The 24405-nt window shown below is 45.7% G+C and overlaps 3 protein-coding genes, 1 long non-coding RNA gene and 1 pseudogene across 7 annotated transcripts; 1 reads left to right on the top strand and 4 right to left on the bottom strand.

The window, feature by feature from the left end:
• Positions 1 to 1979: 1979 nt before the first annotated feature.
• On the top strand, positions 1980 to 4082 carry LOC136471175 (protein PSK SIMULATOR 1-like). Its single transcript, XM_066468912.1, has 2 exons — positions 1980 to 1995; positions 2178 to 4082. The coding sequence occupies exon 2, from the start codon at positions 2229 to 2231 to the stop codon at positions 3888 to 3890; it is 1662 nt and encodes a 553-aa protein (XP_066325009.1). The 5' UTR covers positions 1980 to 1995; positions 2178 to 2228; the 3' UTR covers positions 3891 to 4082.
• LOC136471176 (uncharacterized) lies at positions 3996 to 5496 on the bottom strand. The gene is made up of 3 exons (XR_010761960.1): positions 4708 to 5496; positions 4505 to 4602; positions 3996 to 4134 (listed from the first exon to the last, which is right to left on the bottom strand). It is a non-coding gene; the product is annotated as an uncharacterized lncRNA (long non-coding RNA).
• Positions 5497 to 6133: 637 nt separating this feature from the next.
• On the bottom strand, positions 6134 to 9415 carry LOC136471174 (uncharacterized). Of its 4 annotated transcripts, none has more exons than XM_066468908.1 (4): positions 9240 to 9415; positions 8658 to 8858; positions 7877 to 7960; positions 6134 to 7364 (listed from the first exon to the last, which is right to left on the bottom strand). In XM_066468908.1, the coding sequence occupies exons 1-4, from the start codon at positions 9381 to 9383 to the stop codon at positions 6696 to 6698; spliced, it is 1098 nt and encodes a 365-aa protein (XP_066325005.1). In that variant the 5' UTR covers positions 9384 to 9415; the 3' UTR covers positions 6134 to 6695. The 4 variants fall into 4 exon arrangements, with proteins under 4 accessions (XP_066325005.1, XP_066325006.1, XP_066325007.1 ...); XM_066468909.1 differs by having other exon boundaries at positions 8658 to 9093; positions 9240 to 9377; XM_066468910.1 differs by having other exon boundaries at positions 8658 to 9165; positions 9240 to 9357.
• A 2645-nt stretch (positions 9416 to 12060) lies between these two features.
• Positions 12061 to 14889, bottom strand: LOC136471173 (O-fucosyltransferase 23). The gene is made up of 2 exons (XM_066468906.1): positions 14458 to 14889; positions 12061 to 14031 (listed from the first exon to the last, which is right to left on the bottom strand). Exon 2 carries the CDS (start codon positions 13741 to 13743, stop codon positions 12415 to 12417), a length of 1329 nt encoding a protein of 442 aa, XP_066325003.1. The 5' UTR covers positions 13744 to 14031; positions 14458 to 14889; the 3' UTR covers positions 12061 to 12414.
• A 2080-nt stretch (positions 14890 to 16969) lies between these two features.
• Positions 16970 to 22902, bottom strand: LOC136471172 (putative E3 ubiquitin-protein ligase LIN-1; annotated as a pseudogene).
• Between the last annotated feature and the right edge of the window lie 1503 nt (positions 22903 to 24405).

Below are 24405 nucleotides of genomic sequence, written 5' to 3'. Positions count from 1 at the left end.
GACACTTTAGGGTGAAAATTTTTAGAATCTAAACAGGGGTTCCCATGAAGTGTTCAGAATAGTGATACCCGCTGTGGCGCTGTATAGAACAGAACGGTGCATGTACACCGCATCTACAGCTGTCTGGCTGATGGTTTCTGCGACTGATAAACCGATTAATGCTGTTTTGTTGTGAGAGAAAAACAAGAACGGTGCATGTACACCGCATCTACAACTGTCTGGCTGATGGTTTCTGCGACTGATAAACCGATTAATGCTGTTTTGTTGTGAGAGAAAAATACTGTACCATAACTGATAAGTTCAATGCCAATGGATGACAGAGAATTAGACATTTCCTTAGCGCATAACAATATGGACTAGGAATTCTATACACGTCGAGACAATTTTTCTCTGGCGTATATACAGCTTGTTCGTTTGTTGGTTTTAGCCAGAACTTATCAGCCAGTCAACAGTGTTTTTCTCTTACAACAAACCAGCACTAGCTGACCTTATCAGCCCAGAAACCAAACAGCGAACAGGCTGATAATTTACAAAAATGTGACGGATGTTTGTGGAATCTGGGTACAGGTCCTAAGCTGCAGTGATCAGTCATCCTACATAAAATTCTCAAAAGAAAAAAAAAACTTTCTTGTGTTGTCTATTTTTCCTGAACTAACTGTTCCCTCCTCGCTTCATACTGTTCTAGTTTCAACTGATTTCGAATGATTCAATAGTATTCTGTGAGAAAAAATAAGAGAGAGAATAAGCTAAATCAAGCTGAAACAAAGAGAGTGGATCAGCCGAACATGCTATGTACTCACCGTGTCATTGCCCCGGAACACAATTTCTTCCCATAATGCCACAATTTCTCCTGAAAAGGATAGACCATGAAAGATGGGAGAAGGAATCCTCGGAACACAATTTCTTTCCATAATGGAAGAGGCACCCCAAATGCAAATGCCACCTGCCCCGGGTCTGGGTGCAACCGTGCAGAAGCAGAGCCAACCACTGCTCCAGTCAGTCCATCATGGCTCGCTCGCTGCTCCGGCCTCCCTGGCTAGCGAGGTGAGTGAGTGGAGTGAGGCAGAGGCAAGCCGACGGGGAGCCCTCCCGCGGCGGCTGCTTTCTTTTGTTGCCTTGCTCCCGCTTCAATTTATGGCGATTTAATGCCCACCACCGACAGCGAGGAGTTGGGCGCATCAATGGCGTCGCCCAGCGGCGGATCCAGGAAATATTTTAGGAGGGACTGAACAACACTGCTGCTCAATCTTAAGTCTCAGCCCCCCTATACTATAGAACTTTACCTAAAAATTCAAAAATTCATAGGGACTCTACAGTAATTTGCACTGATTCGGTTTGGGTAAGGGGACTTGAGCCCCCGCCCCACCGCTAGATCCGCCCCTGGCGTCGCCTCCCCCACACATCCAAATCTCACACCTCGTAGCCACTGCTAGCTTCGTCCCCTTCGCTTCCTTCTTCTTCCTCCCTCTCCAGTCTCCACCTTGGGTTTCTTGGCGCACCACTCCCCCCAAGAAATGCTGCTCTCTTTTTTCGGTTTTCCATTCCACCGGTACCAGCCTTGCCTTGGCTTGGAGTGTTGACATCTCTGCGTGCTCTCTGGCTCGCCATTAATTCCCTCCCGCTTGGCGCTTGCTGCTGCTGACCGAGGGCAGCTGGACAGTCAGGCACGAAATCGAAGCGTTCCAATTCAAATCCCCTTCTCGGGGCCTGTTTAGGTGCCGAAAAATTTGACAAAATAACACCGTAGCAGTTTTCGTTCTTATTTGATAATTAATATCTAATCATAATTTAATTAGGCTTAAAAGATTCGTCTTCTGGATTTCATCTAAACTGTGTAATTAGTTTTATTTTTTATTTATATTTAATACTTTATGTATGGGTCAAAGATTTAATGTGATCGAGAATCTTAAAAAAATTAGTATTTTGGGAGAGAACTGCCTTGGCTGGCTGGTCTCCGAAATTGTTTTCGCTGCAAAAGCAAAAGGATTTATTTACCACATTTCCTATCCTACATGTGCCTGAAAGTGAAGACGACGGACTACTATCAAGGGAAAAGGTGTACGGCCAGGGTTGAGAATGATTACTGATCGTTGGATTTAGACTAGATGGATGGTGTTTGTCGCCTGAAAAGAATGTAAAAATCAGGCACCTGTTATTTAGCAACTCCCTTTATTTACTACGCCTTTCTAGATTTCCTGAGCTGAGCGCTTGACGACGAGGCCGGAGGCATGGTGGCGGAGGCGCTGGTGCACAAGGTGCTCTCCATGGCGACGACGTCGTCCTCCTCCTCCTCCTCCAAGAAGGTGCGACCGGCGGCGAGGGTCAAGGGCGGCGCCGAGGCGGCGGCCGCGGGCGACGGCAGGGTGGGCATCCTGTCCTTCGAGGTGGCCAACGCCATGTCGCGCGCGGCGAACCTCTACCGCTCGCTCTCCGACGCGGAGGCGGCGCGCATGCTCGGGCCGCTCTGCCTCGGCTCCCACGCCGTGCGCGCGCTCGTGCCCGGCGACGACGCGCGCCTCCTCGCGCTCGCGCTCGCCGAGAAGCTCGACGCGCTCAACCGCGTCGCGGCCGTGGCCTCGCGCCTCGGCCACCGGTGCGCGGCCCCGGCACTCATGGGCTTCGACCACGTCTACGCCGACCTCCTCGCCGGCCGCTCCGACGCGGGCGCGTTCGCCGTCGCCTCCGCCTCCGACGCCGCGTCGCTCGTGCGCAGGCTCGACCGCCTCGCTGCCGCCACCGCCGCGCTCTACGCCGAGCTGGAGGCGCTCACCGAGCTCGAGCAGTCGGCGCGGAAGCTGCCCACTGACGAGGCCCGCCGCGCGCTCGAGCAGCGCACGCGGTGGCGCCGCCACGACGTGCGCCGGCTCAGGGACTCGTCGCTCTGGAACTGGACCTACGACAAGGCCGTGCTCCTGCTCGCGCGCGCCGTGTGTGCCATCTACGACCGCATCCGGCATGTGTTCGGCGACCCCATGCTTGGGCTCGACTTGCTCGCCATGACCCGGGAGTCAGGACAATGCGACCAAAGCCGGCAGCTCTCCGGTCCAGTTCCCGTCCAAAGCAATCTCAGTGATGGCAAGTCAGGGCCGATTTGCAGAGTCGATCCAGATATGTCGCGGCCAGTGAGTTTTCGGTCAAGTTGTGGAGCAAGCCCGGGGAAGATGTTCATGGAGTGCTTGAGCTTGAGTAGCTCGGTGTCATGGAAGGATGGGTTCGAGGATGAGTTCTTGGAAGATTCCAGCTGCATTAGCACAATCAGATCAGGGATGCTTGTGACATTCAGCAGCGAGCAGGGGGTATCCACAACTGCAACGCCATCATTGAAGAATGGCAGGATTGGCAGAAAGGCGCGGTTTGGTCCGAAGAGCACGGTGACATCACTTGCGCCGCTGTCCACAATTGGCGGCTCCGCTCTTGCACTGCATTATGCAAACATTGTCATCATCATCGAGAAGCTGCTCCGGTACCCACATCTTGTTGGTGAGGAGACACGGGACGACCTGTACCAGATGCTGCCATTGAGTTTGAAGGTGGCGTTGAGGAAAAATCTGAAAACATATGTGAAGAGCATGGCGATCTACGACGCGTTCCTCGCGCACGATTGGCTGGAGACGCTTGAGAAGACACTGGCATGGCTTGCTCCGATGGCCCACAACATGATCCGGTGGCAGACCGAGAGGAACTTTGAGCAGCAGCAGATCGTGTTGAAGGGGAATGTGCTGCTGTTGCAGACGCTGTATTTTGCTGATCGGGAGAAGACAGAGGCAGTGATCTGCGAATTGCTTGTCGGCCTAAATTACATCTGCCGGTACGAGCAACAGCAGAATGCTTTGCTTGACTGCTCTAGCAGTCTCGACTTTGATGATTGTGTGGAGTGGCAACTTCAGTAGAGCCAAAGCCAAGGTCAGGTTTCTGCTCTGTTCCATAGTGACAAGTGATATGAAACAGCAAGGGTACTTGTAATTTGGTTTTGCTTGTTTCTCTTTTCTTTCTTCCACGTTGTTTTTGGTGCGTTTTGCACATGAGATCATCATCTATTGTTAGATGAAATATAGAGCTTTGTCGACTTGAAAGACCCTCAATCTAACTCCGGCTGTACATAATTAATCATGTTGAATCCTTGCGTGAAGCAACCTGAAAGCAGGTTTGTTACTTAGTAAACATGCGTCAAATGTGTATGATTGAAGTTATTTTTCAGCGATTAGAAAAAAAAAGTATGTGGCATGGTAATCTAGTCAGTCAATGAGCTGGTCCTATGTTTAACCTCTAGCATATGGAGTGTTGAGGAAATGAATATTAAGTCAGTACTTTAGTTATTTGTTTTTCGTCAGCCTGGGACTATGCAAAAAGCAATCTGGAAAAGCTAAGATACAATGTAACAGTGTCACATAAAGGTGTAGCTTTAGCCACTAATTTAGGAAGTATAATAATAGTAATATCAGGGTAGTAGTTGTTGAAGCTAACCCACTGATCTCAAAAGGGAACTATATCATTTTCTGCTTACCTTAAAGCGCGGCTTTAGTTGGTACGCCAATTAGTTCACCTTCTCTGAAGGATTTTCCACTTGTTGGTCATTTTGTTGCCCAGAAAGTACAGCTGATGCTGAAGATAGCAAGACATTAGGATTAAAAAGAAGATCCAAGAATAACAAAGTTTTCAAAACGAATGAGTCATGAATCAACCTGCTATGCATGCTGAGTTGCTTACCTGAGCTGTTGAGTGGTACTCTGTACCAGGGCTCTCAGTCGTTTTTCAGAGGACGGCATGCATGTATGCTGCTCATCTGACCATGGAGCAAGTAAATTTAGTATGGTACTGTTCCTGGTCCTTTTTTCTAGGTTGATGAGAACAGCAATTTGTAGCTGCACACTGATGACATACTGTCTCTCTGATTTTCCACTCCCCGGTCTCTCTCTGCAAGAATTTGCTGTGCTAACATGCAAATTCGTTTTCATCAATCGGCTCCATCCTGCTTTCTCAGATTGCAAGTGCTCTTCTTGCGCTCAGTTACATCGCATTCGCGTCGTGTTTTGTTGTATTGCATTTTACTGTTCTGCAAAATTGTTAATTCCAGCAATACATATTAGCTCACATATCAAGTCGAATTTGTGGAAGTGCTAAGAAATACAGGTCACTGCATGATCAGCGAAGTACTATTGCCACATCACTCTATGATACTGCCACTTAGCACCAGAGAGACCATAATGTGTGGATGCTGTTTGCCTTTAGGGATGCAGACTTTTCCGTGGTCTGCATTGCCAGCATCTCCCATGAAGCTTTTGCTAATCATCAAATGACCAATGACAGCGCCTCGAGTTAGTACTTGCAAGACTTGATTAGGGTTGCCAGGCATGGTTGGGGACTGATTGGGATGCGCTTGCATTGCCAGTACCACTACTGTCCCTGTGGTCCGAGGTGGGGAGTTATGGTTTCTGTTATCCACCCTACAACCGTGAGAGGCTGGTACAATGTACGGGTTGGATTAGCATATTGGATCCATCCGATCCGTGCTCGGATCGTTTTCACAATCCTAACTGATTTGTTCTTTCCTGACATTTTTGTGAACCATGGTCTGGGCTGGGATACCGATCCATCGAAAATTCGAATTGATAGTTACAGCATTTCTGGACTCCGGTTTACCAGCACACTATCAGCAGATTAACTGATGTTAGATTGGGAAGAGGCAGATTTGGAGAGGCATTATCTCGGGAACAGCAGCTGGTGGCGCCGGCAATTGGCAAAGCTCGAGTGGTACCAGCACTGCAACTTTGGGGGCGTTGGCGGGCTCAGCGTCTCAAAAGGCTGTCAGCTTTGATCCGGGAGTTGCAAAGCCACCCACTGGCGGAAATCCTACCTGACAGTCGTATAGTATGGACCACAAAGTGAAGGGGAATTTAGCAGCAATTTTCCTAGAGGTCTCTTGCTTCTGCAAGCTCCAAGTGAACTCAAAAAAATTTATCACAAAAAAAAAGTCATTTTGTTAAAAAAAAAAAGATAGTACCTTCTACTAAAATTAACGAAAAATAAACACTACGCCATACAAATATCACAACTGTGCCATAAGCTAGCATTCTGTTTCAAAGAGCACAATGAATTTTTTTCAGTTACATGCTTCAGGGCAGCACAAAGCCACAAACCCAGGGAATCACCAGATTGGCGATGTCCATTCACATTCTAATGCATCACTTGTGCACAGCACCGAAAGTACATGCAGTAATTCCCATGAAATGTTCAGAATGGTGCTGATCCCCACTGTATAGAAAAGAACGGTGCATGTACAGCATTGCTGATCCCCACTGTATAGAAAAGAACGGTGCACATCCAACTATCCAAGCATACAGCCATACAGGCGTTCAAGGTGTGCCATTAGATGACAGAAAATCAGACATTTCCTTTTCAAGACTCGAGCACATAACAATATGGACTAGGAATTCTATACTATGAGACAATATTCTCCAGCGTATATAATTTACAAAAATGTGACAGATGCTTCTGGAATCTGGGTACAGGTCCTAAGGCTGCAGTGAATAATCATTCTATATAAAATTCTAGAAAAACCTTTCTTGTATATCTATTTTCCTGAAAAGAATAGCTTCAATCTTCTCCATGTGATACAAAAAGAAAATATCAGACAAGGCTCCATCAGAGATGTGAGATGTCCAAGTCTCAACTGAAACAACAAATACCAGCACAGCTCACTTCATCAAATCCAAGAACACAAAGCCATTCCACAGGCTATGCAGCACCATCGAGGCCAATAAGTTGCGTGATCTTGCAAAAACCCCTCCCATCACCACTCCAAGAAACACTAAAGGCATCACCCTCTGTGCATTGAAGTGAGCGAGCGCAAAAGCAGCAGCACTTGCTAGGATAGACCATGGAAGTGGCATGTACCGTGTTATAGATGGGAGAAGGAATCCTCGGAACACAATTTCTTCCCATATAGGTGCACATACGGTGACTAGCACTGCGTATAGGGCCATCGCCACTGGGTCACGGGCCACAATGGATTGTTCTACACTGGACACCCCGACGACTGGACCTGGTGACATTGGAACCAGGCTGATGTTTATGTGAGAGAGCAGATTGACCAATGGGAATAAGAGGCACCCAAACGCTACATCCAAATGCCACCTGCCCTTCAAATTAAACTCAAACCAGCCTGGAGGAAGGGGCCGGAATCTACCAAGGCATTGGTGAAGGACTACAATCCCAGCAAGGCCTTCTGTTATGTCTGTCAAGAGACTATATAGTGCTTGGCCCCTGTGCGTCAATGTTTCCTTGCTAAACCCAGCAGCATGAGCCAAGAATGGCACTATCCAGGAACCCACAAGCCAAAATGTGGCAATCCATAAAATCATGACCTGCATTCATAAATTACAAATGTGTCATTTCCTCTTAATAGCACATTTCATTTGAAGTGCTAAGATCCTAAGTGATCATTATATTCAATGAACACACCTCTGATTTAAACTACTAATGAGGGAGAAGACATACCATAACTAAATACATAGATGGTCGTGTAAAATTCTCACTTGTACTGTACGACAGACAACAAAGCCTTTTAGTCCCAACAAAGTTCAGGTGGTCAAAATCCTCTCAAGTGTTCTGTATAAAATACAAATAGAAACATGCTATAATATCTGCTAAATCCTACAGAAGTCATAACTGTATAAATTGGTTTAAGATTACAATAGAAATCGTGGACCCCCAGCAACAGTACATTGCATATTTCAAATTTCAACAGTCTGCCAATAATCAATGTAGAAGTAACATATACAACATGTCATTCAGTCATAGAAAATATGAAGTTGCCAAAGAGCATTAGCGTCACAGCCAGAGGGGGACATCTCAGAAGATGGATGGAAGAACTAACCTGAGCAATGGTTTGTCCAGTCCAAGGTACTGTCCAACGATCTGTCTGAAATCTTACTATTCTGCCCTGTAAGTTATCTTTTATCTGAAACACAAATAGAGAATTCTCATATACCATGACCAGACAATAAAAATACCTAGACACTTATTGCACCAAGAAGCAAAATACATAGTAGAGCAATAAACTTTTAATGGTATATTAACAACGAGATAATGAAGAATGCACTACCGGATAAATTACTTATTCCATCTACTGTTTGGCTTTTAAAAAATATAATTTAGATTTAGTTGCCAAACTAAAGAACTTGTCAGTAAACTTTAGCACAATGCAAAAAATTGTCTATTGCAAATTTATATTGGGCAGTACTTACTTCTGTCCTAAACATTAAAATGATCACCTTAGAAGTTCCTCAAAATCTCAGATAAACATTAACCAAACACAGGGATTTCTTCATTCGCAAACACACACACACACACACACACACACACACTTAAAGAGACCTATAAACGGCACTAGGATTTCTGAAACATACTATCTCAATATTGTATAAAATTTTTAGAATTATGACCATCTATCGTCATTTCAGTTTCTTACATGGCATCAGACAATCGAGGCAACATAACTTGACAATCCAGTTACGCAGTAGTTTTTAGCTTTGTTGTATCATAAAGAAAGCTGTGATACTTTTTCCTTTCAAGCATCCCGTCCAAGTAGTACATTCCATGCCCAAAATTTACTAGAGTACAAATTACAAACAAGTCAGCAAGAAAATCGGACTTGCCTTCTGGACTGGCATGAACCAATCCCAGTCCTTGAAACTCTGCTCCTGCCCCTCATTCGCACTTCCTGCCTCGTCCTCTTTCACCTCTGCACCAGTGGAGCTCTGTGATTGGGCAACATGCTTAAAGCCATCACCTTCGTCAGATGTTGTTGGCCCATCCTGATCATCTCCGAAGCATGAGACATGCCACAATCTCCATCCCTGTAAACGCTCAAAAGTAAAAAGGAGAAAGAAAAGCTCCGAATTATTCCAAGGGAAAGAAATACCTAAGAACGAGAAGATTGGCGAGCCATATAACATGAGTCAGGTGCTGAGAGCAGCATTGCAGTTCCTGGAACGAACTGGATGCATTGAGCACCCAGCAGTACACGAGTTTCTTTAACCAATTTAGAACTCCAGCTTCTAAACAGTCAGCACGCGCCACCAAAATGGAAGCCTGGAGCCCAGAGTTTAGCGGCGAGATCCGAAATTCAACAAATCCAAGCAACAGAAGAGGGGAAGTCGTGTACTGCTGAACGAAGGTTTTAGGTGCCCCCTATATGCGCACGCAGGTCGAATCGAGTGGTCGGACGGAGCGCGTACCTTCGCTGGAGCCGCCCTCCGACTCCGAGGCCCGAAGCCGAGCGACGGCCTCGCGGCGGTGGTGGTGGCGGAGGAGGAAGAGAGAGGTCGGAGCCAAACCCGGAACCGTGGAGGGGGAGGGGCGAGGCACGAGGTGGAGGACATGGGTGGTGTGGCCGTCTGGGTGTGGGTGTGGTGTGGAGCGTGGAGGAGAGGAGGCGCGGCGACTCATGGCTCGAGCGGTCCAGCCGACCGCTCGACAAGTCGCGTTGTCACGTTTTTTTTTTTTTTTTGCACTAGTCGCGTTGTCACATGAAAAATGCTACTCCTACATCCATTGTTATGTCACAGCCCACAACTCACAAATATTGCTCCTTCCACCAGATCCATGGTGTTGCTCCTTCCACCAGATCCATGGTGCAGCGAGAGATCTGGTGATGATAGGGACCGTGGCGCCGGCTACAGAGGGGCTACGTGTCCTGCGTGGAGCCTAGGATACCGACAGCCATGAAGGGCCCTCGTCGGCCTGGTGGCAGGCGGAGTCGATCTGGTCGATGGTGCGGCTGCCTCTGGTGAGCTCCGCGTGCTGGCGAGCCTTCATTTCATAAGTAACAAGTAGATGTTGCGCTTAAAAGCACATGTTGCAAGCGTCTGTTTTAAGTGTTGTAGATGTCTTAGAGGCATATTGCAAGTATTTTATATTGATGTCGTAAAAGTAGATAAGGATGTTACATATGTTGCAACGGTTGTATACGTATATTGTAAACGTCTATTCCCAATGTTTCATCTGTTTTTGCAGACGTATGTTGCAAGAATATTTATCTGGATGTTTCATATGTTTTACACATATATTGCAAGTGTTTAATCTGAATGTTGTGTGTGTTTGTAATGGTTTCAAGTGTTTTTTCATGTGTTTTTGCAAGTATTCCAGACATATGTTTTAAGTGTTTTATTTGTCTTCGTGCGTATGTTGCAAGTGTTCTGGATGTTTCAAAAGTAGACCAGGTGTTGCATCTCCCTCCTCGCCTTCTGCTGCCTCGCCTCGGTGTCTCCTTCTCGCCTTCTGTTGCCTTGCGTCCTTCTCAGACTGCGGAGGGGGCCACTGGAGGGGGCGAGGCGTGGGATGGGGGCGTCGACGTGAGTGCGCTCTCTCCCGTTCTATGTTACGCGGGCAGGGCACAAATACCGCTTTGTTGTTCTATTACTGCGAGCGGCCTAAGATCGAACTCCTGTTGGTGGGTCAGGACGCCAGCTCACGGTTAATGGAATCATTTAACAGTTGGCTGGTGGGAGTTGCGTCCGGATGCGTCCTGGGCACCAGGGGCCTGTTCGGCAGGATTGAAAAATACTGTTTCGGCTGATTGTTGTGAGAGAAAAATACTGTTCTGGCAGAACGTGAACAGTGATTCTGTGAGAGGAAAAACAAGCCAGCCGGCTGGCTTTAAGCCAGCCGAACACGCTGCAGAAGTCCGGGCGCTAGCATCTCCGATATTATTGGTACGTCACTAAGCATGTGGGATCCGTCTCACGTTTAGTATATATATACTTATAGCATACAAGTATTTGTGCTTCCTCCATTCCAAATTGCAAGTTGTTTTTTTGCACCTAGATATATATTATATCTATATCTATATATATATATATATTAAAAACAATGAATTAAAAAACCAGAATGATTCGGAACGGAGGGAGTATGTGACAACAACATTAGTTTGTCTTATTTTAACACATGTAACGTAGTCCATGGTACATTCAAGTTTTACTTCTGTACGCAAATCATATCTAATATGATATTTAAGGGGGTGTTTGGAATTGCTTCACAAACTCTACCGTGGAGTAGTTTCACAAAAAACTAGAGTTTGTGGAGCACCTCTTTAGGTGTTCTCACAACTTCACCCTTTTTTTCTAGAACTGAGTGCGTGGAGCTGAAATCGTTTGGCTAAAAAAAACGTAGAGCGAAGCTAAAAAAATGTGAAGCGGAGCAGTCCCAAACACCCCCTAAGTTAGATTAAAAGGAAGATACTTTTATATTTTCTAACAAAATATATATATTTTTCTAATTACCTTCTAAGAGTTAATATATGATAAAATCATTTAGATGGATGGCCTACAGTTATTTGGAGTAAGATACAGATATATGTTCATGGTATATGCTTTAGCGCACTGGCTCACGAGTTGTCTCGAGCTAAGAAATGAGGCGAGTCGAGCTAGACTTTAACTCGTTATTACACTACATGTCAAAGCAGTTTTTTATAGTAGTAATGAGCTATAACAAGAGGGCTGGCTCGATATCTAAGCCCAATCTACAGATAATTAAGTTATCTGAATAGAAGGACAATTGCTCCCCATAGTAGTACCCCTTAGGTTATTGTTCCGGAGAGCTACAGCCCGTTGGATAAACCAAAATTGAGAGCTTAGTAGAAGTAATGCATTCCTTTACTAGGTTAGCAAAGTGATTACTGAGCCCCAAATTAGTGACAGCAGATAGAATTAAGTCCCATTCAATTCTGTAAAAAACTTTAGCTAGATCTATTTTATGAAAAAGCCTAGCTGGACCGCAAAATACACGTCATTCTGTAACTTCCAGACACACTTCAAAAGGATTAAATAGGGTAAGAATGCCATTGCATCTACATTTGAACCCAGGAATAGAAATTTAGTTACATTATGGAGAGGATATCATTAAAGTATTATATTAAAATCGGAAAACAACAAAAATCGCCAAATGACCTTTCCACCCACCCTTACTTCTCACTCCGTTTCAATCCTGTAGAAACAGCAAGCATCTAGTCCTTTTTGCAAGGAGGTTACTGCATCGCGGCCGATAAAAAAAAACAACTCAGAACATGGCAAACCATCTTAAAACACACACTGCAAGTGAACAAATACACTTCACATGAATGTGTAGATCTGATTCTGAAACCATAAAAATAAAAGGGTCCCAGATAAACGAGCCATCACACAGCATTCAGCTTTACAAACTACAGACTGCCCAACACTGTCAACGCTTTTCAGCACATCTATCGACAGACAACTCTTGGCCATAGTCTTTCACAAGTGCGGCATGTGGGTTCTAGCTTCAAACACAGAAGCACAACAAATTAGCTGCACATACTTGTTTCCTTTGTCGATATAAATGAAATCAGACAAGGACTTCCTCACGTATACATCATGTTCAGTGTGCTATGTGTCAAAGTCAGTGGCATGAGACGTTATTTGTTCCATAACTTAACCTTTGCAGGCTTGTATCCGACATATCTGTCATCCATCTCTGCGGTCCACCATCATCGCCCAAGACATTGTATGCATACGATGAAAGCCCAATGTTCTCACCACATGAACTCGCCTTTCCTAGGTTATATAACCTTTCTGTTCTGGACAGCACTACGAGGTTGGAGAATGTTGAGAAGCTATTGCCAACAAACACATCTGCTCTCGAGCACACCTCAAAGTCGATGGCAGACTTTATAAGATATGGCTGCCGATCATAGATGTCAGTAACTCCAAGTTTCTTCTTCTCATAAGCAACCATACCCACTCTCCACCCACTGGTTATTGAATCATCTTCAAGAAGGCTGTCAGCTACCGCAACATAAACAACAACCGGCCGACGTAGATCAGTGATCTGTGAGACCTTATGAATGATCTCTTCTTTACTACTGCAGATTTCATGTGACTTGGACCGCTGCTCCCACTTCTTGCAATGTATCATCCAATCTTTTTCTATTCTCATGTGAACAGCAACATACGGTACAGGCGGATTTGTTGAGCCATCTCTCCTCTGCTTACTATGAGAACTCCCAGCTTCATGTCTTGCTCTTTGGCCTGCCTCTCTAATCTTGGATATGACCTTAACCACTTCGGTTTCTATCTCAGGAACTAGGACAAGGCAATCAAAGATTTTGGCATAGTCTTTGACTGGCCAGTGGTCAGGCCACAGAAATGGATTTTTCCCAATAATTTCAATGACTTCAGAGTCATCCGCATTGCTCCCTACCAACTGCTGCAGTTGATCCAAATCCCTGTCTGCCGTCCACCTTCTACCAGTCCCCTTTTGGAGTTTGAAAGGCTCGGTTCGATTTGAAACTTCTGAATACTGAGCTAACCTCACAAAGCCATGGCAACGCGCATTGAACTTGTTAAAGTCAAACACCTTGTCAAAATTGATAGGCTGCAGCAAGTCAACCTCTTTGTAGAAGAGAGAAGCACTCAAGCTTGGCATGAGAAGGGATCTGTTCAGGAATCTTGCAGTCAAGCATGCTCTGGCGAATGCAATCTTTTGATTGTTCAACCCCCATATGATCTGTGGGACCTCAAGAAATTTGTCTCGTCTAATTCTAGGAAGCAAGTCAGGGGCTGTTGACTCGTAAAATTCTTTCTTCTCAGATGAATCTATAGCAAAAAAAGGAGATACAATTGCTCTCAACAGAATAAGGGCAATCACTATCAGAAGGCCTTTACAGATGACAGGCCTTGCGGGCATGCTAAACAGCTTGAGATGCTTAAGCTCAAGTAGAATATTCATCGGACCACTTGTTCAAACCCTTCTCATCCTTTTAGCACCCAACCATGTAAAGTATGTCATTACCAACGCCCATGGTGCATGATAAACATTTATCTTCGAAAACTTTCAGATGAAGAGCAAGCTATGCTGCAATTTAATGGAAATCGATAACCAAACACACTTCAATTGATAACTTCACACAAATTTACTCCGACCAATGTTGGCAAGTTGGGATCTTTCAAGCGCTAATGTCGGCATACTTGTTGATATTTCTCCATGACCAATTTAGTACATGCTCGATACAAGAGGCTGCAAATACAGATCAAAATAAAAAAGAATTCAATCATTTTAGCTGTTACGAATTTCCATCCCTGATATTATAATTTCATTTCTAAGGAAAAAAATAAGGTAGACACAGAAAGGAGCATTTTTTTTCCATACTGCATTTACTAATGGATATTAGCATGCACAGGAGCTCATAAATGAACTTATGTGAGCTAGCATGGATTCTGCGTAGGTCACACAGAATCCCATGGATCACAGGACCCATTTGAGCACTTGTGTCGCACTGAACCGGGCGGCCATAAGTAAATGGAGTGGCAAATACGATCAATTAAGGATGTGCTGACACCAATTGGATGGGTTATTGCAGAAGGATTCATACTCGAGTCCGGAACAAACAATACCAAAGCGAAATGAACGGCACCCAATAAATTAGTTTAGGGGGTTGCTCACCAGCAGTAGAAATTAGCACGGATGGGTTCCCAAGGGCTGAGGCGAGGAGGAAAAGCAGGATTCGCTGACCATCGCATGCACCTTCTGTCGCCGGCTGCGACCTCTCCGCTCCCCGGCGAGCTCGTCCGGCGGCGCGAGAGGCGGAGTGTGACCAACGGCCGGCGGGGCGGAGGGGGCGCGAGATCTAGACGGTGGAGGCGGGTCCGGTGCCCCGCGGCGCGGCGGAGGCGGCGGGAGAGAGGCCGGCCGGCAACAGCGGAGGTCGTAGGCGTGGGGTTGGCCGGTTGGGGGCCGAGCGGGCGGAGGACTGGAGGAGAGGTCGCGGCGCGTGGGGTTGGGACGGGATCTTCCTTACGAATTCGTGTTTCTGTTGCCGTAGCGAGCGACTGACCCGAGCTGTCGGAATTAGTCTAACCCATCTCGGCTATTCGGCTGCCTGGAATTCGGATTCGGTTCACCGATCCGGTTCTGAAGAATTGTGACGAGGAGGTAGGCCAGGACTTGGTCACAATGGCGGACGTGGGATGCGGGATAAGGGGGCTAAAACAACAGAGATGTTGATTTGCACGAAGATTTAACGGTAAAATCAAGTTTTTGCTACAGTAATTAGCATTGAAATCAAGAAATTAGGGGGGGCTGGAGCCCCCCCAGCCCCCCTTTGGATCCGCCACTGCTTGGTCACACGCATTTTTTTTCAATATATAGCATTTCTTAATGAGACAATTGATATTTTATAGAACACCGAACGAAATTATAATGTTCTATAAATATTTTTCAATATATATCATTTTTTAAGGAGACAATCTGTATTTTATAGGCACATCGAACGAAATCACAATGTTCTATATAGTTCAGTTTCATTACAGGGGGTTGGATTCGGTGACTAAAATTTAGGAGGTATCACGGATGTTGTATGAGGTGTTCGGATACTAATAAAAAATAAATTACAGAATCATCAGTTACTCCAATAGATGAATTTATTAAGTCTAATTAATCAGTCATTAGCATATATTTACTGTAGCACTATATTATCAAATCATGGCATAATTAGGTTTAAAAGATTCAGTCTCACAAATTAGTCACAAGACTGTACAATTAGTTTCAGTAATTAGTCTATATTTAATACTCCATACATATATTCAAACAGTCTGAATAGGACATCGACTAAAATTTACGAAGCACAGAGTATCAAGCACCCCCTCAGCTTGTACTACCTCAGTCCCAGAATAAACGCATCTCTATGATTTGAAAATTTGTTCCAGAATTAAAGGTTAGGCACTGTTTACATTCCACCCAAAATCTAAAATTTCTCAAGATTCCTCGTCACATCGAATCTTACGCCATATGTATGGAGCATTAAATATAGGTAAAAAGAATAACTAATTACACAGTTTGTCTGTAATTGGTGAGACGAATCTTTTAAGCCTAAATAGTACATAATTGAATAATTTTTGCCAAATAAAAACGAAAGTACTACGGTGTCCATTTTTCAAACCGGAAGGGATCTAAACACCCCCTTGGTACAGGGTCTGTATAGAGGTTAGCTAACAGTTCAGCAGCTGCAAACCTGCAACTCTATCGATCTCCTTGGGAGCAATGAAATAAAAAAAATCGCCATCAAAAAGGAAAACTGATAGGAGATACGTGGAAAGCTCTGGACCACTCTTTGGCTCATACCTTCTCACCGAGGTTTCTGTACACGCTCAACCAGACTTTCTGTTCAGGCGCAACCTTATGGGGCGGTACTGTCATTTTACCTTTTCCTCTTGGTTCTCGCGCTAAATCCTAAAATGCTAACTTATTTTACCAAACAAAAATAGTTGCCATGGATATTAAAATTTTGAAAAAAAATAAAATAACATATTCCTCACGATTAAAAAAACAACAACTGACCAGCCACAACCCACAACGGACGGGACAGGACCTTAGCCACGAAGGGGCCTAGAAATTGCTCTGTTGCTTATCTTAGCTGCATACCTTGGACGGACTGGCTTCCTTTCATTTTTTAAGTTGGACCAGTCGACCAGATGTACCGTTGAATTAGTCGTTTGACGAAAAGCAGCCGCGTTTAGTTCGGCAAACTTGGCGCCGCCCGATTTACTGATCGTTCCTGCAACGCATTGTAGCATTTCATTTGTATTTGATAATAATTGTCTAATCGTTGACTAATTAGGCTTAAAACGTTTGTCTCGCAAAGTACAACCAAACTGTGCAATTAGTTTTTGATTTCGTCAACATTCAGTACTCCATGCATGTACCATAAGTTTAATGTGACGAAGAATTTTTTTTTTGCATAGTGCCAAAATTTAAATTTTGGTGAAACTAAACATGGCCTTAGCTTTCCGCAAACTCATTGCAAATCTCCTGCTACAACTTTGTGTCGCTGATGGTAATCCAAAGGAGTGTCCAACAATTCAAAACAAATCCTTATGCAACAAAAGCTTCAGTATATAGTATATCTCAGTGGCCTAAGAAAGATTGATGATGTGAGATCCGATAGGCACGTATTTTTCACTGCAAACATGTCAGCACAGGAACAATGTACAATTGAAGAAGAAAGGAAGCCATCTGCAGGCTTCTTAATTTAACAGCGAAAGCCAAAGTCCAATACGAGGGGAAAGGAGCTATAGGGCTTTACATATCAACAAAACAATTTGTGTACAACAGTGGCGATTACACTTCTCGCAAAACAATTACTTCCAATTACATGCTGGTGTGTAGTTCTTGATCGCTGAGGATCTGATCTTGCATTGTTATGTGCAGCAGGCAAAGAGGAGCTCCTTTGCGGTCCACGTCACCTCCGCAAGATCTTGGAGTGACTCGATGGTTTCTTTATTCAGTGGGAAAACCTTCTCCATGCATTCTGTCAGATTAGGAAAGGTGAGCTTAAAATGACCCAGCTTGCAGAAAGATTGCAAATGCAATTTTTAGGCCACATGGCCATTACTAGTTTTGCAAACGTACCTGGATGTCTCACAACGTTCAGCAGTGACAGCGAAGCAAGTACCCTCTCCTCCAAAACTGCTGTCATAGCTTAAGCTATCTAAAAGCTTAGACGCGAGAATGGAGCATGCTAGAGGCTGGAAATCGTTGCATCCACGGAGTGGTGAGAGGGAGCTGCTCATCCATGCTACAGTGACTGAGGCACGATCGACTGAGACTTGGGATTCCATCAGATATGCAGTTTGACAGTGCCATGAGGAACCTTTTGCCACCACTCTTCAGTAACATTATGGCAAGTTTCTTCAGCCGTTCTTCAACTAGCTTTTCTTCTTCCTAGTCATTAGTGCAAACATGATGGTTTAAAAAACCAAACATTTTAGGGGGGAAAACAAAGACCAAATCATAAGTAAGGTAATCATAAATCATAGTTTTTTTTCGTTCATTTGAACGTACCGCTCGAACACTCTTATCTTTGAATATTTCCGATCTCCTAAAGGATTCAGAGAGGGAATCATCTAGTCCTGCTCTCTTTAGTAGCCATGCTTCTGCTACGGGTTCTCCTGAAGACTGAAAACCGCCCTGCCAAGATTAAAAGAGCTCGAGCACACTGTTCCTGGACCTTTCTGCTCTGTGAACTGTGCTCCAAAGCAGCTATGATGGCCTCAATCGCTTCCTCTCTGTATATGCTGTACTGCAAAGGATCACCCTGCAAGAAAACTTCCATATGGGAATTGAACAAATACCAAACACGTGCCTGAGCAAAGGAGGAAAAGGTAGAGGTGTTACCAGGAGATCAAGCTGAAGTAACATGATAGCTGCTAGTGGGTGCTGGACAAGAGGAGCCTGCTGGAGATAGACTAACAGAATATGCATTGTATTCAAGCACCCAGTGTTTTTCAGCTCCTTGACGAACTCCACAGTTTTGGTTGTTCTGTTTAAAGAAAGAAAATTAGTTCAATCCAAGGGGTATTTTAGAGATGTTTTTCAGAATACTTATGTTACTGACAGCGGAGAAGTATGTCACCTATTAAGGCAGACGAGTTCACTCATCAAATTAAGGGACGCAGCACTAGCTTTCTTCTGATTTCCAACAAGAAGTTGAACAAGAGGCTCCTTATTCAGATTATCAGCTAAGTAGTGTCTACAACTGCCGTCAGCTTGAATACATGTGGTCAAGAGAGCAATGCAGTGTCTGCTCTCGCGAGCATCGCCAGCTTCGAGCCTGCTGATAAGGAGGTCCAAACCACCGAGAGCAATCATCTGCTTTGCATTCTCAATGTTTCTGTCAACATCAAACCCCATAAGGAGCTGATCTAGAAAATAGAATGCAGCTATTTTTGGGGCGCATTTTACAGAAAACAGAGATTGCACCTCATCGCCACACTCCAATATGTGCAGTACAAGTGGAATCCAGTCCAATGATAGCATCTGCTTAGCTTTAGGCTTCATCATATAAAGCACTACAGCTGCCTTCAGGAACAACTCGTTGCTTCTCAGGAGTCTTAAGAAAACCTCGAGCTGTGGATCTGCATTGAGCACAAGCTGTCTAATCACCTCATTCCCCAAAACCAACTTTCCCATTATCGATATAGCTGACTCCAGTACAGCATCGTCTTTGGAGGTGAATGTAACTTCGAGAAGACCTTGAATAAAAGAGGCACATGACAGCAAGTTTACAAAATTTGGGTCCCCTTGCGAGGTTGAACATGCTCTGGCAACTTCATGCACAGCATCCTCGCATTGCCTAAGGCTGTCCGAATTGGATACCACTGGAAATTGCTCGTTCCAGAGTCATTGTTAGCTCACTGCTGTCTAGCTCTTTCTCGGCAGACACAAGTTCCTTTTTTGCTATTTTGGGATGATTGATAACATTCTTGCTTATATCACCTTGACAGGAGAATAATCGAAAAGAGTATGATTTCCGTTGTGTAGGTGTTGTTTCTAGAATAGCACCTTCTTTCCGAGAGCGGGAATGCTTTTCCTGGAGCCCCATTTTACTCTGTCTACTCAAAAAAGGCTTAAGTTAACTAACTTCAAAGGTATATGCAGGACTAAACAATTCACATTCCATGAGAAATGAGCTAGATGCTTCAAAAATAAATGTCAACAGCAAGGGAAAAAATTCTTAGCATGCCTCAAGCAAATAAGCCCTGGATGATAGGGAAAAAAAACACAGGAGACGTTTACACAACTTTCATTTACATGTATGTCTGGTGCAACCCTAGCTATCCAGATGCCTCCTCTCTTAAACCAAGGCATACTCTACTGTCTTTCCCTGCTACAAAAGAGAATTCACAACAAGCATATGCTTGTAGTGTCACTCTATCAATACTAGTAAACTCTCAGTTAGCAGCATAACTACACAGTCTGAAGACACACAAATCAAGTGAACAATACGATCAGACAAACAGGAACATGTACTACAAAAGATGCTTATCAGCCAACAAGAACAGTAATTAAAACACTATATAACAGTGTTATTCTAAAATAAGAGAAGAATTTTGCATTGTCAATTCTAGATATATGTTAATCCTAAGCCCTTGTTTAGTTTCACCCCAACTTCCAAAAAGTTGCTACAGTACCTGTCACATCGAATGTTTGAGGGCCGTGCATGGAGCATTAAATGTAGACGAAAAGAAAAACTAATTGCACAGTTTGGTGGGAAATTGCGAGACGAACGTTTTGAGCCTAATTAGTCCATGTTTGAACACTATTTGCCAAATAAAAACGAACGCGCTACAGTAGCCCCGAAATCCAAATTCCTACAACTAAACACAGCCTAAATCAAGATGGAATTTTCATGACTAACTGTGAAATCAAATGAGCCATAAAGGACAGAATGTTTCTCAGTTGAGGAGCAAACTTTTTGAACCGAACAGTTCAGTGGATGCTAAAAGTAGGACCGTAGTCCCTGCCTACAAGGCTACAACCAACCATAAATAACTGAGGATTCTAGGAATATGACCAAAATTTTCTAGGCCCCACGGCATAGAAAACAAATATGATATGTACTGGGATCAAACGGCTGTCTCCTTGGCACCACTTTAATTATTTTCAACTGCAAACAGTGACCACAACTCGTCACTTGTCTAAAAGATAGATGCCAATACTAGTTTGCCACGCCAACAACCGAATTTTTTACTTTTTAGCCCTTTTTTCGAAAGTTTCTCACAAATAGACCCCTGGCGGAAAGAATTCAGAAAATGGACCCTAGCTCGGCGCCACCGATGCTGGCGCCGAGCCCCTCGGCTGGGGCAAACTTACATGGAAGGAAGCTGACTGGCGCCGAGCTCGGCGCCGTAGATGCTGGCGCCGAGCTCGGCGCCGTTGACGCTGGCGCCGAGCATGCAGTACGACGTGCGTGAATAGCAAAGTACGACGTGCGTGATTTTACAGCAGAGGTCAGAGGGCCAGATTACGCCAGAGGGGGAGGAAGGAAAGGAAAGAAGAATCCGCTGGATCAGGGACATGCAGCCGGGCGAGCAGGGCCAAGCCTTGCCGTCCGTGTGCCGTCCCAGACGGGTAGGGCTGAATAACAGACCAATCTGTCGATGGATCGATTGATGCGCGAGTAGAAGTGAAATTTTTGTATTTTGGTCCCTTTTGAAAACATTTTAACCTAGCCTGTTGCGGGTGCCGGGAGACCATTCAGAGCGGTAGAGACGATGCTACCGGAGGTAGTGCATGCCCGCTGCCTAGTCTGTTGCGGCAAGCCAAGGTAACGTCTCGGCGCCATAGGTCATGGCGCCGACCACTAAATTTAAAATTTTATATATCCATCTCACGGTAAAACTAGGGTGTTAGCCAAAATTTTATATATCCATTTTGGCATGCTCGGCGCCGAGCTCGGCGCCAGAGTGACTGGCGCCGAGCTTCCTTCCATGTAAGTTTGCCCTAGCCCAGGGGCTCGGCGCTAGGGACGCTGGCGCCGAGCTCGGCGCCAGCATCGGTGGCGCCGAGCTAGGGTCCATTTTTTGAATTCTTTCCGCCAGGGGCCTACTTGTGAGAAACTTTCGAAAAAAAGGCTAAAAAGTAAAAAAATCGGCGCCAACAAACACATATTATAATACGAGGCAAACCATCTAGGAGTCGTCATCTGGAGAAAGTTGAAGGAACTGTTGACTCACATGAGCAAGCTTCTCTGTCTTCAAGCCCACAGAATTATGATCCAATTCGACATCCAAATCCAGAACTAGCCTAGTCTCATCGTCCAGCTTTGCATCTTTGACATCTTCTTGCCCGAGAGCTGTCCCGAAAACCGCATTATACCTGCAAGCAGAATTCAGATAACTCAGAGAAACTTGATCTTGTTTCCAATGCATCTGTGGGAAAGGATCACCCACAGGTCTCTATTGATGGAGGTCCTGTGCACCGAAGCCGAGTTCTTCTCGCGCCCATCAAAATTCCTGGGCATGGAAGGCAATGGCACCGAGGGGACCGGAGGTGGCGCGGCGGCACCTGACTTGAGCCACTCCTTGTAGTACATGGCAAACTGCGCCGTGCCACTGTCCATGTGATCGTTGTAGAGCCTCTGCACGGTCTTCATACTCCTGCACCGGTCGTCGGCGTCCCAGTCAGCGACGAGGTCGACCTCCTTGGTGAGCCAGACCTTGAGGTGGAGCAGGTGGGGCAGGAAGACGTGGTCCCAGAGGTCCGGGAGGAGGTCCCTGCGCGCCAGGCCGGGCGCGTCGGCGAACACCTGCATGAGGTGGCGCGCGGCGACGCGGTCGTTGCGCTCCATCTTGTAGACGACGGCGAGGTAGAGCTGCGCGCAGGCGGCGAGGTGGGAGTTGGGCACCCCGCAGGTGCGGCCGCCGCCGTCCCCCGCGGCGCCGGGGCGCGGCGAGTGGAGCGACGCGACGACGCTGAGGAGGCGGATGGAGTTGCGGAGCGAGCGGATCTTGGCGTCGCGCGGCACCTGCGCCTGTGCCTGCGCGGAGGCGGAGCCGTTGTCGGCGGCGAGGCGCTCGATGCTCTCGATTCCGAGCTCGAGGTTGGCCAGCACGGGGCGGCCCGCCGCGTCGTCGCCGCCCGCGGCGGCGGGCGCGAGGCACGCGGCGCACTTGTCGCGGAGCGCCCGCCTGAAGTCCGCGTCCCTCAGCAGCCTCCCGGCGTACGCGGACAGCACGGCCACCACCGCGCCGGCGGCAGCGGCCTCCCCCTCCTCCTCCCTCGTCGTCGTGGTCGTGGCCAGCGGCGGCGGCGGTGGCGGCGACGCGTGCCTGCACGACCTCGATCTCGACGACGCGCCGCGGGGGCGCTGGGGCGACCGCCCGGTGGCGCGGCGCGGAGCCAGCTGCGGCGTGTCGTCCTCGTCCTCGTCGACGCGCTCCCGCGCGAGCAGGTCACGGAGGGAGGACGGCGTGCGCGGCGGCGGCGGCATCATCATGGCGCTTGGGCGCTTGCTGTCTGCTCTGGACACTGGAGCATCCGCGTAATCGCGTCCTGCGCTCCCCAGAGCCTCACTCTGCTCTCAAGCCTCTGATAGCTTTGCGCTGGGTACTTGGGTGGTGCTGGGTAGTAAATGGGCGGAGGCGCAGTTAAAACCCGGGCCCGCGGCTGGCAGCTCGGCCCCACCAGGCCACGTACGCGCGCATGCAGGCGTGTTCTGTTTTGCGCACGTCGGGTACACTGTACACAGTAAAGCGTGTGACGTAAACAGTGAATTCAATTCATGAAAAATTCTGGAGCCGGTCACTGTCACTATTGGAACCACGTTTGTTTTTAAATTTTTTCCTTACTTTTTCATCATACGTATACGCTCATTAGCACGCTAAAAACAGTCAAACTCACTCGTACTTGAACAGTTGAACCCATGCATGAACCTGCTAACTCTATGAGCACTACTATCTTTTGTTTAGGTGTGTTAAAAATGTTTAGTGCGCTATTAAGTAAGAATGCAGCGTTATACTTCTTTGATTCTTCATTTAGATTTATTATAAGTTAAACATTTTAAATTTTGATCATTCATATAAAAAGTCATATAAATTAACAGTGTAAGATTTACGTTTACCAAAATAATTTCACACCGAGTGTCTTTTTATTTATGACTAGCAAACATGTCCGTGCGTTGCAACGGGAGAAAATCAAAACTTATATCTCTACTTAGTTACTAAAGATATGTATATTTTGCATTTAGTCCATCGACAATGAAGCAATAATTACATTAGAACATTGACCGTCTATAAAAGTGCAATTTGGAAAAATGCTAGCCTAAATTAGCAAATTCATTATGTCATGCAAAATAAGTAGAAATATACTATCTCCGTCCTGAAATGAATGCAACTATGGGTTGCGTGCCACAAAAAGTGGTTAATGTTTGACCAAGTTTTTAGTGAATAATATTCATAGTTATGTCTTTAAATTAATTAATTATGAAAATATATTTCGTAATTAATCTGATGGTATTTATTTGGTATCATAAACATGTATACATTGTTATCTATAATTGGTCAAACTTAAGGTACTAAAACATGACACTGTGCTAGAATTGCATTCATTTAGGTACCGAGGTAGTATAAACATATATTGTTTTTGAATCAAATATATAAACATATTTAATTATCCATGAAAGAGTGGAAAAGAGGAATCCCTACCGGCAGCCCGCCTTGCTCGTTAGGGCTCCGCCCTAGTGGCTACGTCCGCTTCGCCAGCCGCCTGCCGCCGCCGGCAGCTACCTCGCCGGCGTCCACCACCTCCTCCCCACCCCCTTTCTCCTTCTCCGCTCGTCTCCCTACCCCCAACAGGTCATTATGGCCGCCTCGCCGCCCGGCCGCCACCTGCCTCCCGCTGACGCCACATCTGCTGGTGGCGCAACCCCTGTTTTTGCTTTCCGGTTAGATTGGACAATAAACTGCCCAATATTTATATTCATGATTTAATTAATTAGACCATTAACTGATCTAGTTATAATAAGAATAATTTTTATTCTTAATCAAATTACATCAAAAATTTAGTAGTAGGAATATTTGATTATTAAGGATTAGGGAAGGATGAAAGATATCC

This window comes from Miscanthus floridulus, chromosome 8, assembly GCF_019320115.1.
Source record: "Miscanthus floridulus cultivar M001 chromosome 8, ASM1932011v1, whole genome shotgun sequence".
Lineage (NCBI taxonomy): Eukaryota > Viridiplantae > Streptophyta > Magnoliopsida > Poales > Poaceae > Miscanthus > Miscanthus floridulus.
Note: the sequence above shows the minus strand (reverse complement) of the source record. Positions and strands in the feature narration are given on the sequence as shown.